Source organism: Prinia subflava, chromosome 2 (genome assembly GCF_021018805.1).
Source record: "Prinia subflava isolate CZ2003 ecotype Zambia chromosome 2, Cam_Psub_1.2, whole genome shotgun sequence".
Lineage (NCBI taxonomy): Eukaryota > Metazoa > Chordata > Aves > Passeriformes > Cisticolidae > Prinia > Prinia subflava.
The window spans coordinates 17,992,412-18,009,493 of NC_086248.1; the positions used below are offsets into that span (position 1 = coordinate 17,992,412).

A 17,082-nucleotide genomic window follows, 5' to 3' on the forward strand; every position below is an offset into this window, starting at 1 on the left:
AAAATGTAAAATCAAAGACTACACTGGCTTCTAGGACAAAAGGTGAAGCTACTAACCCAGAAAACAAATGGTTTGTTTTCCCCCTCTTTTTTTTGGCCTGTGAAGGACATGATGTTGAGTAAACAGAATAATTGATTAAAAGGCTGAAAGGCATATTCTTTTTTAAAACAAAATATGCATACCTGAGTAATCCTGTCTTTATTTCTTAATTCTGTTAAACTCAGTGAATGATGTTTACACTGATTGATAGGAAGAATGCTAACTGCCAGTGCAGAGGAGATGCTGAGCTCTAGCTGCTTGTTCCTGTCATACCGAGAGCACTAATGGGCACCAGCTGGGCTGCAGCTACAGCAGCTTCACCACTTCAGCCTTGCACAGCACGAGCTGCTGTGGCAGTGCTGCACAAGGGCCTCCCGTGCAGATTTGGGAAGTACACACTTCAGTTGTTGTTCCCTGGGCAACAGAATAACTGCAGACAGCTGGCTTTGCACCACCTGAGCTGATCAAAGAGCAAACCCTGTCAGGCACTGATACTTCAGCTCCTTCAGCTTCAGTGTGAATGTCTGCAGGCAGTGATGTAGGAAGCATTGTCATTCAGGTTTCAAGGTTAAACACAGGGGAATGAAGTAGAATGACAGCAAAAAATAATATTAAAACATTGTTCCTGTAGGTAGTACAGATTATTGAGAGTTAACTTTAAAATACTAAATTACTGGTGTACATGTAAAATGTATTTTGGAATTATTAAAAAAGAGACTGGGAAGCTAGCAATAATTGGCTTGAATTTTGCGAGAAGGAAGAACAATCAAGGATGATATATCACTTGTTTCATTAAGAAAGACCATAAAGAATGATTGAACTCAAAGATTAAAGTGGTATGTAAAATGATATAACTATGGAGGACCTATATCTGTCTGCTGGAAGCTTCTGATAGATCAGGACTGCAGCAGCGTGATGGGTTTTATTCAGCAAGTGATGCCAGAAGCATGAAAGGTGGATGGTTGAACAGTAGTTAACTGTAACGTTGTCCAATGTGGACCTGTATAATTGGGATTAAGATCCACTTGAATATGTTGGATAAGAGTGGAGGGATTGGAGGGGCAGGTGGCAGCACTTCGTAAATGTCTAACTCTTTTCTTGTACTTCTTTTACATTAATACCTACTTAACACTTTGCTTAAGAGGGGTGCTAACTTCTTAAAGTACTTTTAAACTATAGTGTGAAATAATAAAACTTATTCTTAATTACTTCTCTTAAAATAAGTTTCTACTCTATATTTTCTAGTATCTGTATTTACTTCAAAATGTAGTAGCTTCCTTTTTGGAGAAGTGGCTCCAGTGAGTGAACATGGGTGAGTGATAATACTGAGTTTTAGCAAGTCCTAGATGTGCATCATTCTGCACCTGAAAAAAGAAGGTGAACAGAGCTGGTGTGTTTCTGAATGTACTCAGTCCTCATTTGCTGAAACTGCAGAATATTGATTAGCATCCACACTTCCGTGGAGGGTTTGGTTTTTATATTCCATATATTCTTTGGATTTTTTCTATTTCATATTCGTTTTAATAATATTTAATGAAAGTCTCTCTAAAGTAGTTTCAGGTAGGGTTTTTGCCTTTTGTTTTGTTGGGGATTTTTTTTTGTTTACCTTGGGGATTATTTTGGATTTTTTTTTTTTTTTGGTTAAAACTCAAACCACTAAACTTTTAAGTATAATAGTTTCTTTCTCTAGCTCTGAGAAGACTGAATAGAAGAAGAAGACTGTATAAATAGATTTTATGATATCTGATGTTAATTGCATTCTTTGTAGTTTTGCAATCTGCAGCATTTTCTGAAGAAAATTCTTTATAATAACTATGATTTACTTAAAATTTTTGTTTCTTCTGTCAAAGTCTGGAAATGTGACAAAGCTCACTTCTTCCATTCTGCAAGTCTTCAACTTGTAGGAACTGCTGATGCAAAATCAAGAGCAGTATGGAGTGCCCAGTCCATCCCTTCTAGCATAAAAAACCTGTAGTTACCAGTTTATAAAAAATTGTAATTTTCTACAATAGGAATTACTTTCACTGTCCTGAACAACTCTATTACATCTGGAATCAGCAATTTTCTTCTATCCACAGATTTTTTTTTCTTATATCCACAGATTTTTCTTTTGCATCTAGAAATGATTGTGTAGTTTATAAGGAATGTCTGCTGGCTACTGTGTTCCAGCAGCAGCAATGCAGTGAATTGATTCTTTGTGCATGAAGGAACTCTATCAAGGAGTGGTAGGTACTTGTAGTTAACCTTACAGATGTTTCTTTTTGAACTCTGGTTAGTAACTTCCTGTTATTTTTAAATTTCAGGCAGGTATTTTTTCCCCAGGCTTATTTCTTTCTCTTAATTTAAGTTGGAGCAATTCTCCAAGGGGACCAGTTTTTGTAGGAAGATAAACAGGATGTCCCACCAATCTACAGCTTTTACTTTTTTTTCTATGTTGGAACCAGCTGATAGTATAAAGCTAAAAATTGTCATGGAGATAGTCCTCACTGAGAAGTCTTTTTGAGTGCTGCAGGGAAAAGATTGACCATGTTATGACCCTTTGCAAATTGTATGCTCTGCATGCAGAGGGTTTTAGCACTTGCTCAACTTGTAAAGTAGGCACCAAAGACGGTCTTATGTTCTATAGCCACGATTATCTCTTAGGCTTTGACTGAACTCAACAAAGTTTATTTCCTATGTTTGATTATTGTACCCATATTGCTACCAGCTTCATGTGTAGTTGCTTCCTAATTCAGTGCTATCCAAGTATGGGATTACGTGTTCATTCCTTAAATTCTGTTTTGCTTGTTTGTAAGCCTGAATCATTTCAACAGAACTAGGTAGATGAACCTATGTGCAGTCACACCAGCAGATATTATCCTCTGCCTAGGATAGCTAATATTGGTGGACCTGGGGAAAAGGTGCTTAACACAGGGTTGTTGCAGTTGGAAGAAGTACATTTAGCTCCATCCTTAGCTGTACCTAGCAAAAGATATACTGAAGATGTATGATGAATTAGATAAGGGATGAGGAGGAACAAGAATTTCCCCCTCTTGAACAAGAAAGAAAAAACATGTCAAAGATTCAAAAGTTAATTGTCTCATTTCTGGTTCATTTTATGTGACCAATGCATAAGGAATACAGTGGGACATCCTTCTTCAACCTATGACTTATTCTCTGTGAAAGTTCAGTAGTGCTTAGTAAACCTTGTAACATTTTTTAATACACTCAGTGATAAAACTTCAACACAACCTTATCTATTCTCTTCTGTATTGGTGCCATGATATAAATAAAAATTCTTGTTTCACTATGAAGTAGGGATGCAAAAATGATTTCCAACTACATAGAGTTTTAAGGAAGGCATAGAAGCACAACATAGAGATACTGTGTGTTTAGCTTGTTTTTCTTTCTTTTACTGAATAACTGGCATTGCCATTTAAATATTAGTTTCATACTTGTCTTTTAGCATTTTAAAGAGATAATATGAGATCTAGTTTCTAGATGAAAACATAGTCGTTTTGTATGCATATGTGCAGTAATGTGATGTGAAGATAGTAAAAGATGGGAAAACCTGCAGTTTCTCTTTGCCTGTAGGCATTCTAGATAAGCAATGGCACTACAGAGGTGGTAGTGGAATTACTTAGTAACGCTGGATTTTTAAATTTTCATATGATCACTTGAGAAATAAGGCTATATGGGTAATGCCACAAATACTGTATACTGTTAGTGAGTTTTTCATGGGAAAAACTTTTTTTCCCATGTTAGTGGCCATGGGAAGCTTGTTGTGGGATTTTGATTTCTATATAGTGAGAGTCCCTATTTGTGTTTATGGATTTCTGCAGGTTTGTAGCTAGTGTTATTTGATTAAGAGGAACGGTGACCCAGAAAAAGCTTCATCTATCAGAAGAGAGACACTTTCACTCAGCACTTAGATTTGCCCTCTCTTTTATGAGGGAGAAAATGGTATCTTTTAAAAAGTTCCTTATATAAAGGTAAATTAAGCCTTCTTTACAGCCAGCCATATCTCAAATTACTTCTCTGGGTGGCTGTGGAAATTCCATTTTGGTTTCACACATCTGGGAATTAAGAAAATGTCAGAACTGTCCAAGGAGAAGTTAGTAGCACTTTGAATCAAGTCTTTGTTCTACAGATTTCAACCATATATCTAATTCCAGAATTTCTCTAAAGTTTAAAACTAGAATACTTGCAATGCACGTAAAGTTGTTCAAGACGGATTGACATTCAGCAGCTGGAAAGTGGTCTGTCTCCTTACCTGAGCATCATCAAACCCAGCTGAAAGTGGAGGATAATGTCTATGCTGAGTGTCAAAGTTTTGTGCTTGTTGGCTTTTAGTGTTATCCCTTTCTGATGTACAATTTTATTTATCCCTTACCACTAGTCCCAGTAATTAAAACAGGCATGGAACTGCACAAAATTCTGCATATGAAATTCTGCACCAACCCGTACTTCAGTTTTCAAGCCACCAAAGAGTTGTAGGAGCCTGGATCATGTCAAGTTTCTCAGGGATTTCTCTCTCTCTCTCTCTCTCTCTCTCCATATACACTTCAGCTTTGGCCTCCCTCAGTCTTCAAAATAATGCTTGTTTAGTTGTTTTAGGGATTTCAGTCTGGAAATCTGATTGTGCAAGGAACTAATATTCCAGTTTTAAGTAGCTAAAATGTCATTTCAAGGCTGTTGTTAAGATTGTGGTGCTGTGGTAAGAAGAAAGATGTCTTGAGAATGTGTTTCTCCCTACCTCTCTCCGTTTAAAACCTTTGCTGTACAAAGCAGCAATACTCGGAATTTCTATCTTTTTATGGAATATAAATTTGATGTTGCTCTTCTGTCTTTGGTTTTCAGTCTTCCCTTAATGGATTTGGCCTATGTGGAAATAATTTATTGTTTGTTAAGGATGAGAATTCGTATTATATGGTGCCTGTGTAACTACTCATTTTTCTTGCTGAAGACAAGAAAAGGCGAGCTCAGTACTGAGGAGTTTATTACAGGGATTTGTTTCTTTTTCCTTTCTGGTGTTCAGAAGAAAGCTAAATTTGTCGATTGTATATGTGCAAGTTTCTTGCTTTATGGGTGTGCATATATGACTCGTTCTCACTGCTTCTTGAACAGATACAGGGCATAGAAAGGTTAATGCGCTTGCTCCATGTTTTACCAACCACAGTTTGACATAATTTTGGGACCACCTAGCCGTCTACTAGCAAGAAAACTTGATAAGAATGTGGTCTGCTGAAATTTTTCAGAAAAAATGTGGTGTAGGAGGTGATTATGCAAGTTTTACAGGCAGCTTCACAATTATCTGAGAATTTTAAGAAAAATGGAATAACAGCAGATTTTTGTAAATGAAATGAGAAGTCTGAATTGAAACTGAACCAGGATAATGAAATATCAATGTTGGGTATTGCTGTATGTGTGACACATGAGAGTGGAAAGGGCCTCTTTCATTTCTGTATTGTGGCATTTTAAAGTTTTAAAGTCTCTTTAAGATTTGTAGTATTGTGCTGGAGAGGAAAGATGTCTTGAGGAACATGTAGTTTGTTTTCCATAATTTGCTTTTGTGGTTCTCTGCCATGATCTTGACAATAACGGAAAAGGTAATGCTTTATATGTGTGGTACAGACCTTTTAGTAGTTATAATCTACCAGAAACTGTTCATTACTGTTCTGTCACATTGAAGTGAAACGTTTGATAAATGTCCCCTTCTTAAGCTATATTGCTCATTAAGTTCTTTATTGCTTGCATGGTGTACAGCACACACTGTGAGTGGGTTTACCCTTTTCCAAGGAAGGATAGCCATCCACTGCTGCTTTCTTCTCTTTCTCAGTGGCACGTGGATCTACAGTAAATAATTTGCCTGAAATGGTTCTGAAAGAGCTGTTTAGTTAGCATGCTCTACAATTAGCAGAAGTTCAATTAGGTGTTAATAAATAAGGGATTTTTTATCATCTTTAGATGTATGGTATCTTTTTATTGTGTTCAACTTGTATATCCAAATTACTGTAGAAGAGTTATGTGCATCATACATATAATTAATGCTCAGCACAGTCTATCAAATATCCAGTGATTGTGTGTTCTGAATTCATATAAAGGCCTCCTATTCCCATTACCTGTCACAGAAATGGCCTTTTCTTAATACAGGTTTGACCCTAACTACCTTTTTCCTTTTTTCTTTTATTTAATGTAGCAGCATTTTAAACATGGCTGCATTCTTGTATTCAGGACTTACTATGTATCGATTACCTTTTGTCCTATTCTGTGTTGTTTGGGTGCCTCTTTTTCTATATTGAATATCCAGATTGGTGACCTTTAGAAGACACGTTTTTTTCTCCATTAGTACTATTTTAGCCTGAGAAGGCCTTTTCAGTGCCCTTACTTCCTCTTGAAAACACTCTCATTACAGTTGCTGCCATTTTCCTTTCCACTGATGAAGTTGGTCACGTTTGCTCACAGCTCTGTAATCAGATGTTCTTGACTAAAATCAGCTCACATGTACTTGGAGATAGAGGCCTCTAAAATGACCTCAGAACAGAAAATGTATCATTCATTGCTGCTTATCCTCTGGAGTTCTGATTTAGCTCATCCTGGCACCGGCAGTCATTCCCCCTGCTTTTGCTTACCATGACTGTGGCTGGTTTCTTTGTTCCCGCTGGCGTGGATCACACCGACCCGTTCATCTTCAGTGAACCCCGAACCAGTGACTGGAACAGGGTGAACATAGGCACTGCTGCTCTGGTCTCCTCACGTTCTACACTGCTACAAATTGCTATATTGGGTGATAGGCAATGCCATATGTGCACAGACACTATGGTGTTTTCTCCTCAATCTACAATTGCCTTGTTCTTCATACACTCTAATACTTTGCTGTATGTGTGTAAGTTCAGTTTGTCTTTTGGAATCTGTATTTATTTGCTGGGGTTAGAGGTATGTGCTTGCACTGGAAAACTAATTTTGCAATAAACAGTTATTGGAAGGATATGAGACAACGCTCTGGATTAAATTGAAGATAGCTGTTAAAAGAAAACTGTTTAAATGATGTCTGTATCTTTAGTGTTAAAGAATCAAGCAATGTAACTCGTGGGTCATTTTCATTAACATCACTATGGGGAATGAAACTTGGAAACATGCATCCCAAAGAGTTTTCATGAGCACCTAATTTTGCTTTTTGTTCAGGGAGACACACATTAAATACATGCTAATTATGAGTTTTGTAGCAACTTGACTGCTAACTTGGGGTCTGTGTCTGTAGCCACATTCTGCATTCTTTGAATTCATCTTGGTATAACATTTTTAAATATTTCAAACAGCAGATGTGCATTGCTTATAGATTTCTGTAAATGTTGGTGCAGTGTGTACAAAATACGTCTCCCATACAATGATCTGTTGACATTATTCTCTGTTGCTTAGCTTCAGACACTAAAGTCATGACATGTGCTGCTGTGTGGAGGATGCCGAAGGAATTGGAATCAGGCAGTCATGAATCCCCTGATGATTCATCAAGCAGCACTCAAACCCTGGAGCTACTCTGTCACCTTGACAACACAGCCCATGGCAATATGGCCTGGTAGGATTCTGCATATTTTATACTCCTAGAAAAAGCCTGAAGGATAGACCCATGCTGTTAGTTTTGAGCAGATTTATATTGTAGAAGCTATGCTATGCACTTTAAAAGTATTCTATCTTAAAAAAAAAAAAAGTATAAATGGGATTTTTAGTCCCAGATGTTTCATAGATTAAAAACATTTATTATAGTCCTGCAAACACATATGGAGTAACAGCCTGTGTACTGTTTGAATGTGTTTTTCCCCACCTGCCCCCATCGAAAGCCTTTGTTTCAAAAGGTATAATACTTAGAATTTGAATCTTTTAATGGAATATAAATTTGATGTTGCACATAAGATTTTCTTTGTTAGTCTTCACTCAACGGATAGTGTGAGTAATTTATTGTTTCATAAAGATAAGAATTCATTATGTTACATGGTGCCTGTGTAACTACTCTATCTGTTGTATGGTCAAGACAAGGAGAGCTGCAATACAGCAGAGGTTATTACAGAGGTTTGTTTCCCTTTCTGTTATTTAAAAGAAAGTTAAATTTGTCCATTGTGAATTTGCAAGTTTGGTGCTTTATGGATGTGTGTATATGACATTCTCCCACTGCTTCTTGACTAGATGCAGGGCATATCGTTAATTTTAGGTATCCATTTCTAGCCACGGATTTCCAGTTTGAGCCTTGCAGATTAAATTTTAACCAAAGAAAAAGGGTAAGTTGGAGGTAATTTTTATTTGGCGGTTCTTGAAAAGATATGACATATCAGTGCATTCAAAAATGTATAGATGACTTTTTTCTAAGATACAAGTTTTCTGAGTGTTAAATTTCTTCATAGCAGTATTCTTTAAATCTTTACTACATATTTTAATATGGGTACTTCTCGTTGTAATTCTTTTACTATTTTAATTCAATTTTTATTGTTGATGCTTTTTGATAATTAATATTCCCAACGATACTGGAGAGATTTTGTTGTTTGTTTTAATCTTTACCGTTTACCCTTTTAAGTTTTGTGCCTTTTGTCTTTAAATTTTCTATAATCAGTTTCTATCTGATGTTGGAATGCCAGAACTTTGTATGGTAGCCAGATCACTAAAGGAGGAGTAGGAGGCATATCGCTGCTTTTTATCAGTATCTAAATTATATGAATGCCCAGAATATTTTTTTTCCTCTAATAATAGCTCATAACAAGCTCATGCACAGTTTTCAGTCATCTGCTATCTGATTTTGTTCAGTACTCAGTGCTTACAAATGTCTGCTGTTATTTAATGTCCTTTATCTATAGGTGCATGTGTATATGCATGCATAGAGTTTTGGACATGTCCAGTGTTACAGACAGATTAAAGGTGGAAGAGAATACTTGGCATTAGTACTCCTCACATCATCTCAGGCAAGCACAGTTGAGTTAGAGGATCTTGTTTTAGAGCAGACTTCCCTATTTCTGTCTCACTCCTATTGGACACAGCTCATAAATGAGTAAATAGGCCTTTTGTGCTAAATGTGTCACATAACAGGCCACGCCCCACTGAGCAGTATGCTGGCTGCAAATAGCAATGTGAATATCCTTTGTATTTAGGTGTTTAGAAGAACATGAAGCTATTTAGACATTAAGGGTTCAATTGTTGTTGGAACCAAATGTAAATCAGAAAAGCAATTTTCCTCAGTGCAAAGTGTAAATACTTTCCAAACCACAGTGTAAGACCAGCGTTCTAGTGTACACAATCACTATGAGATCAGTGGTGGTCTGGCACCATACACTTGCAGTAAGAAGGATCTGTCATTTGCCTTGCCATTAGAGCATACATACCCTTTACGTTTTGCCTGGAAAACCAAAGGCTGAACACTGGACCCAAGTTTAGTGTGACCATGTGCACTTTAAGGAAGGAGGTTGCTTAATCCACAGCATGCAGTAGAGCAGTGTGAGTGCAACCATGAATGACTTGATACAGGCTTCAATTTTTAAGTTAATTTAAATTAACTTTAATTTTAAGTTAATAAGTCAGAGTGCATGCTAAAAAATTAAAGAAAAGCTGGGCTTCTATCATATTTTTGTATGTTGGGCCTGGAAGAGTGGGCAGAGCTGCCAGTACAGTTTAAAGATGGCTGCATGTAACGTTGGTGTCAATCTTTGTAACAGCGACTCCAGATAGCAGCTCATAGAAAGATATTTTTGTGTGTCTGGTATCCATAGCACAGATGCTTCATGAGATTTATGGATCTGGTTGCAGATCATAGGTAATTGAGTCCTGATTATAAATCAGGAAAAAAAGCAAATCTGTAACATGCAACTGGTTATGTACTGTGGCATCTACCACCCTCCTCAGGGCTTTATTTGGTTGTAATTTTGCTAATTTTGACCCTGCTCTGCTTTGTTCCTTATCATGCATTTTTCAAGGTAAGCCTGTTAGCTGAAAAATTACCTCACAGATTTTTTCTGTTTCTGGTATCATGCACTAAGAAACACAAAGGTGTGATTTTTTCCATGTCTGGTGTATCAGGTATTGGTTTTGTTGAAATCTGTACTGATGTTAAGAACTGATTCTGCATTTTTTTTACCTTTATCTCATCTTCTTTATGGAATGCTGTGCTCCAATGCCTCTGAAATTTCTTACTAAAAACCAGCAGAGACATATTTAATAGCAGTTCTCTCTTATGAACCAAGACAAAAATAGTGTTTTCAATCGATTGTGACTGAAATCTTAAACTTTGCTGGGGTGTGACTGAACACTGTGCTCCTCCTGCTCAGGATCTATTGAAATAATTTTCTAGTCTTGACAAAACCTTTGGCAAAAATCTAATCTCCAAGACAGTACAGGCAAGTGAAGAAGAATTTGCTTTTCTACAGTTCCATTTTGTCTGGATTGCATGAGTTACTGTGTTTAAAAATGAAGCGTAACTATTCATTTTTAGTTACTGAGATTTTTTACTGACTCCAAGCTTTGAATTTGGGCCTCACCAGCATTTTTAGTCAAACTCTTGTATGGCATAAAGAGAGTCCAGAAAATTAAACAGATGCTTAAATTATGCCAGCAAATAGGCCTGTTAATTGTTCTGTTTGATTCTAGCCTAAGATTTTTCATCCTCTGCCTGCTGCTCCTCATGTAAGCCAAAATGGAAAGATTTCAAGTGCAAAAATACTGAGTGAATTACTTTCAGTGTGGAAAACCCCAGATACACATGGTGTGTGTTTAAAAAGAAAATAAGTCCCTTCAATAAATTCCTTCTGTAGATGAGTATATATATTCATACAGAGTTAAACCCACATAACAATAAGTGTGTTGGTCTATGCAAGGTTGTAAGATTCAACTAAAGGAACTTGTCACTGGGTATCTTGCAAGAAGCAGTCCAAGGTACTGTCTAAACAGGAGAGGCCAAGGAAATGGGACAGCACTTAATGAGATTTTGGTTATTCCTCTGATGCAGCTTGGAGGAATCCTCAGAACTCTTGTCTGTTAAACCCCTGAAGACTTATATTTTAGCATTTAGAACAGTAACAGAGAAGTTATTCTACTTCTCTCTCAGTTTTGCTGCAGACTTTTTCGGTAGTAGACTTGACAGGGTAGTCCTTGGAGTAGAAGAATACTGCAGGCCCTAAGTGAAAGTATAATCTGTGAGATCATGAATTTGTAACACAGCAGGGAGTTTCTCTTGCATCTGCTGAAAGCAAGTTTGCCTCTCAATGTTTAACATCTTGCCTTTTGCTTTCCAAAGGTGGCAGGTATAAAATGGAGTAGATCCTGTTCAGTACTAAGCTGTGTACTTCAAAAGACAGGGGAAAAGGTGAAGTAAGTTGGATTGTGATCTATGGAGTAAATGTGGAATAAAATGAAAATAAATAAGGGGAAAGTGTTAGATGAACAGTGAAATACAACTGTAAAGGGAAAATGATGGGAGGTTACAGAGACAATATAAGTGGAGGCTCAATTCTGAGAAGCCTGAAAGGTGAGGAATGAAGAATTCATGTTTTATATAAAAAACAAGAGCTGCTAAAATTTTGTTTGAAAAGGATGAATATGTTAGGAATAATGACAGATTACTTCATTAGGCTGCTCTACTAGCTCAGGTTAATTTTTTTTTGTGTGTGTGTGTCTCACTCAATCAATCCTAGATATGAACATGCAAATATTACTAGATCTAAGGGAATGTAGAGAGAAAGACAAATTATAAATTTTTTAGAGTCACAGATGTTACAAGAACTCCAGGATGTTTATCATTGAAATATTAAATTAGAACTTTGAATTTACAAAGGAGAAAGTTATTATAAATGAACTATTCCCACAGGTTTTAAGTGCTTGGATTTTTATTTGGTATTTCATTGAAGGTCTCCAAATAGAGTCCAGAGAAGTACCATCTCTTCCTTGGCCATACACAGTACAGATCAACCTCATTAAGGTTGGCTTCTTACAGAAGTACTCAATTTGCTTGCTCTTACTGTCCTTTCAACTTGAGTAAAGATTTAATTCATTTAAGATAAAGAAGACGCCATACATAGTGTTTTATTGCTTCAGTTTCATCATGTTCATTCCAATAATGCACACAGTCACCTGATCATTGTTAGGCACATTCATAATTGATGCCCTGAAGACAGATAACTGAAATTCAGTAATGTTTTACTTACGTTTTTGGCCTTTACATTTATTTTAAAAAAACCAAAAGCCACAAAAAACAAACATTTTCAAGTAAAAAAGCCAAGAACTAAAAGAATTTGAAACCCAAAAGAAAAGTGAAAACGGTGTTTTTAATAGCTCTAACACTTTCATGCATTGTTTAGTCATCACTTCTCTTTCCTGTCATAATGTTGATAATGTTACTTCTTCTATAGTAGTCCTCTGTAGGCTTCAGGATATGTGTGTAAAAGTTCTACCTTAGGGTCTCATTAAAAAAAAAAGTCTAAAAAAGTCTAAAACTGTTTAATAGTCTGTACCTAATGAATATAAACCTGGAAGTAACAATATTTTTAGACGGATTGTATGGTCTTGACTATTTGGTACAGTAACTGTTAGATATATTTTATAGTGAATACATGTAATAAATGCAATCATAAATTTTTTAACCTTATCTTATTTTATATGTCCCAGTACCAGAAATATAATTGTGATGACAGGGCTCTCTCTGATATTTGTGTAGAGGTTTCTGTGAGACTGTCAGGACTGTTGCATATTCTGTTATATAAACTGAACTCTGTGCTTTTTTGGAGGGGGAGGGTTTTGCAACAGCTGCCCAGCAGATATTAATTGTATCTTCACATGAAGCACAAAATTTCAGAGCTATCTGAAATTTTCAGCACTTAAGAATAATTCTTCCACACTTGGTTCATTCCACATATTCCATCAGCTACTTCTGATATTACAGTAAGTATAGAGACAGTTTTATTGGACTAACTTAATACGTGGCAAGTTGTTTCACTGGGAGTGAATCTTAACAGCTGCTTATCAGTACTGATAATGCCCTTTCTATATTGCAGGTGAAATAGATACTTCTGTTTATTACACTAGTATTCTATTTATTCTAATAGTTTTATTTTCAGTCGTATGAATTGTGTAAAATGTTAGTGTGAAATCTTAAAGAAAAATGGTGTTGCAGAACTGTGAAAAAAATTAGTTAAGCAGGAAAAAATTTTAATGTTTGTGAGGAATTAACTGAACAGGTGCCCCTGTTTTATTGGTATCAGACTCCAGTTTGCTCTTCAAAACCCCGTTAAGCACTTCTTATTTAGAACATTTATCCCTCAGAGTAGAATTCTTTCCAGCACAATATTCTGAGATGACCAAAGATGTAGCAATGTTGCTGCTGACACTTGCTTACATAGTAGTTAAGAACTCAGGATTTTGAAATGTCTTTTGGATGTCTTTTGGATTAAAAAAATGACCCTTGTACATTTGTGATTAAGTGCATCTCTTTGGTAAAATGTCTGTGAGATCCAAAGGGGTGCCCTGCAGCCTCCCACAGTCCATCCACGCCAGCGTTCAGTCTCGGGCAATGGTGAGTGAGGTAAGTTAGGGAGAACACATTCCTTACAGTCCCAGCTGCTTCTTGCAGTCTCTTCACCTCAAATTCCCCAGAATGAACAGTTGCTGGATTAGAGGTGTCAGAAGGTACATGTATGCTAAACCTTTGTAAACCTGTGTGAACCTTTAGCATTCTGCTCTTCTGAACAGGAGTGGTGATTTTCTTCAACTGTCAGTACAGATCTAGGCAATCATCATTTTCTTCCTAGGCACATGTTTTAAATCACTGGAGAAATATACTCAGAGGAATATTCTGCTTTGTGAGATATTATTCCCCTGACCAACCATGCAGTTTGTTACAAACAGTATAAATTAGTAAGCATATGCTATATCCATATTTCCATCTTTGAAAAATCCCTTATGAAAATACTCGAATTGTCCCTCTCAAAAGTCAATACATGTTTTTTCTAAAATAAGTCTGCAGAGATTGTTTTTGCTCACTCCAGCTGTTTTGCAAATAAGTTTGTTTCAGCCCTTAATTTTTGCCTTAGTATGTGAAAAAAAATACTGTCATCCTGAGGACTCCAGAGGCTGGGCAGGAGTTTTACCTGGAGCTTTCCTGATGGACATTGATACTACAAAAATGTTTTTCCTAGGCTGACCAACTTACTGATCTTTGACAGACAAGCCAGTTTCTTTCCTGACATGTCAAATATCCATAATATTCACTTTGGGATTTTTTTAAGCCCCGTTTAGGCAACAAAATAGAAGTGGTATCTGTGACAGCAGCTGCTCCATGAGCAGTGTGTTGTACAGGCATATACAATGATAATTTAGGGAAAAAATATTTTAGAAATAAGTGATTTTTCTGTGGCACCTCTTGTTGGGATGCTTTTGTGTTTGTAAAGCAGTTTAATTTTTCTGAATGTAATAATAATGCAAGAGTCAGAATAAAGCCCAGCTGTCTTTGGGAGTATTGTCCAAAATAATCCTTCATTTCTTATTTCTCAGCAGCTTTTTAACTAAAATGTTCACCTTACCTTCTAGACTTTCTTTAGGAAGCTGTGGTTCTTGTTTCACTGCATCTTAAGGAGCTGTACTCCAAATTAGATCCTCAATATCTGATAATTTTGAGGTGAAATGTAACTTGTGTTCCCTGCAGCAGACTCCAGTGCAATATAAAATAGCCAGAACTGATTTCATTCAGAAACGTGGCTGTTTTGTAGAGCACTTGGGTAGGGAACAAGAATCGTGGGTTCCAGGTTGTACTTGGTCTGATCTCCTGTCTCTTAGAATTAATGTCTTGATTATCTAATAAGATATCAGATAATGATTTAAAGATTCCATCTTTAAATTGGAATCATTGTAATCCAAAGAAGGCACGATATTTGAGTTCTTAATATGTGAATTTTTCTGGTGGGCTACATGGAAGCTGCAGGATGGAGTTACCAAATGTATGGGTATATTTTCCATTTTTCAGTGCATGAGGGTTTTCACTCTAGGAATTTTTTTTCCATTTATAGAATAAACGGTTGTCACTTCTGTAATTGCAGTTAAGCAGTAGTTAATGCTTGATTTGTCCAACTCTTGTAGCCTAACTGCAGTTCATGTTGCTGAAAGTGTTTGCATGTTGCTTTTTCTTCCTTAGTCTATAATGGGGGACTTGGAATTGTTAATTTGTAAAAGCTCAGTATGTTTATTGACAAAGGTGTTAACTATCTTTTCAGCATAGAAAAAGATAATGGGGTCCTTTCATGTGTGCATTTCAGTGAATATTTTAAATGCGTGTATATTTTGTTAAGGTTATGTTCTCTGTAGGATTTAATTTTATTTTTTTATACCAAAAACAACTACCTGCAAGCTTAATTGAAGCATCTTTAGTTAGATGATAATAAAATAGGGTAAAATACAACATATATAGTTGCTTGTCTTCTGTTTATAGATTATTTAAAGAGCAGCCCTGAAGTTGCCACTCAGTTTTTGAGTGGCAGCTGTGAATTTGACAACTGTCTTGTCCATTTCTGAAAACTGTAAGCGTCAGCAGCTGTTGGTGCACTGTGGAACTGCCGGGTTTATCTGCTTTCCTTTTTAGATATTATCATTGCTATGCTGGAAACTGTTCTAAATGAAAACTTCAGTTTCTCTAAAATTTGTATTTTACTTCAAAAGTAACTTTTTCTTTTCATTCACCAATATTTCCTGCCCGCCTCTTCTCCATAGTATTTCATGTTTAACGTTCAGTCATGAGTACAGAACGTAGCTGAACATGTCACAAAGGGTGATTTGGGTGACCTCTTCTTGAGATTATAAAATCTGAATGATGCCTACAACCACACCCATAAATGAAAAATGAAATAGAAGTAAAATGGACACCTCACAAGGATAGAGTGAATGTTGGAGAGACCTTTTCATTGCAAGGTGTGTCAGCTCAGTTATAATTGGCTCTAATTAGCACACTGTCTTCAGCTTTAAGAATTCTTTTACATTGGAGTTCAGTGATGCTCGAAGATGTGACCTTTCTTCCTACCTTTGAAAACATCAAAAAATAGTTTTCAATCTATCTTTTACAACTGAAAATTGAGTGATTCATGTAGGACAGGTGCAGGTATTATCAACAGGCATAAAAAATACTGATCTCTGGCTGAAAGGGCTCATAAAGTTAAGTGGTTAAGTGGTCAAAGCAGATTTCATTCTCTGTAATTAAAAATATATCTACATAGATCAACACCAAATACCAGTTATATTTTCAGCAATATGTAAGTAAAATGATGGACTTAAATAAATGTGATGAGAACTAACCTGAAGATGTCTTAGTTTCCTGTTCAGCCATGTGATGGTCTTGATATTTTTCGATTTCACTTTGGAGAACTTGGTTGTGGAAGGTTAGTTGTGATCACATGTAGGTTATAGTGCATTGATTTTCTTTATCGTGTTATATGTTTTCATAAAATATTTTCATCTATTTGAAGGATCTAACTGATGTATCTGTGTAGCACAACTACACTAAAGTTCTGAAATATGCATGGCAGTGCCAGTTGGTTTCTTCACATTGTTATGGGCAAAATGTAGTTGAACATGTAATTAAAACTGGATGTCATCGTTTTTATTATCAATACTCATTTTCAATTGCTTCTAAGTTTTTTCCAGGTTGTACCATACAACTTTTCAAAAGTGTGTATTGTTAAATAAGATTTGCAATACTACAGACAAAACAGCCAAATTTAAAATAAATCATGGAATCGTTCCAGTACCATGTTCTTGTTAAAACACATTTAAAAACATGATGGTAGCTTAATGACCTAAATGTAGTGATTTTGTTCTAATACAAGAAAACTCACTACAAATGGGCTTTTATAGATAGATGTAATTTTCATGGATTGACAACACAGTAAGGGTGCAGGTCATGCTTTCAGCAGAAGATAGGTGCAGAAGCCAGTCCTTTCTTTATTCTGCTGTGTTGCTTTAGGGAAAAGTCTGGTGGGTAAGGAGTCAGCCAATGCACCCTTTTAGTTATAGTTCCAGATTTTTCTTTACAAAACAACAAACAGGTGCAGACAT

General features: G+C 36.2%; 1 protein-coding gene across 1 annotated transcript in view; it reads left to right on the plus strand.

Moving 5' to 3' along the window:
• EIPR1 (EARP complex and GARP complex interacting protein 1) overlaps positions 1-17,082 on the plus strand; it is a 72,685-nt gene that overhangs the window by 29,587 nt on the left and 26,016 nt on the right. The window contains exon 4 of the mRNA XM_063389226.1: positions 7,438-7,594. Within this exon, the coding sequence (XP_063245296.1) occupies positions 7,438-7,594 (157 nt within the window). The remainder of the gene's footprint in view (positions 1-7,437; positions 7,595-17,082) is intronic.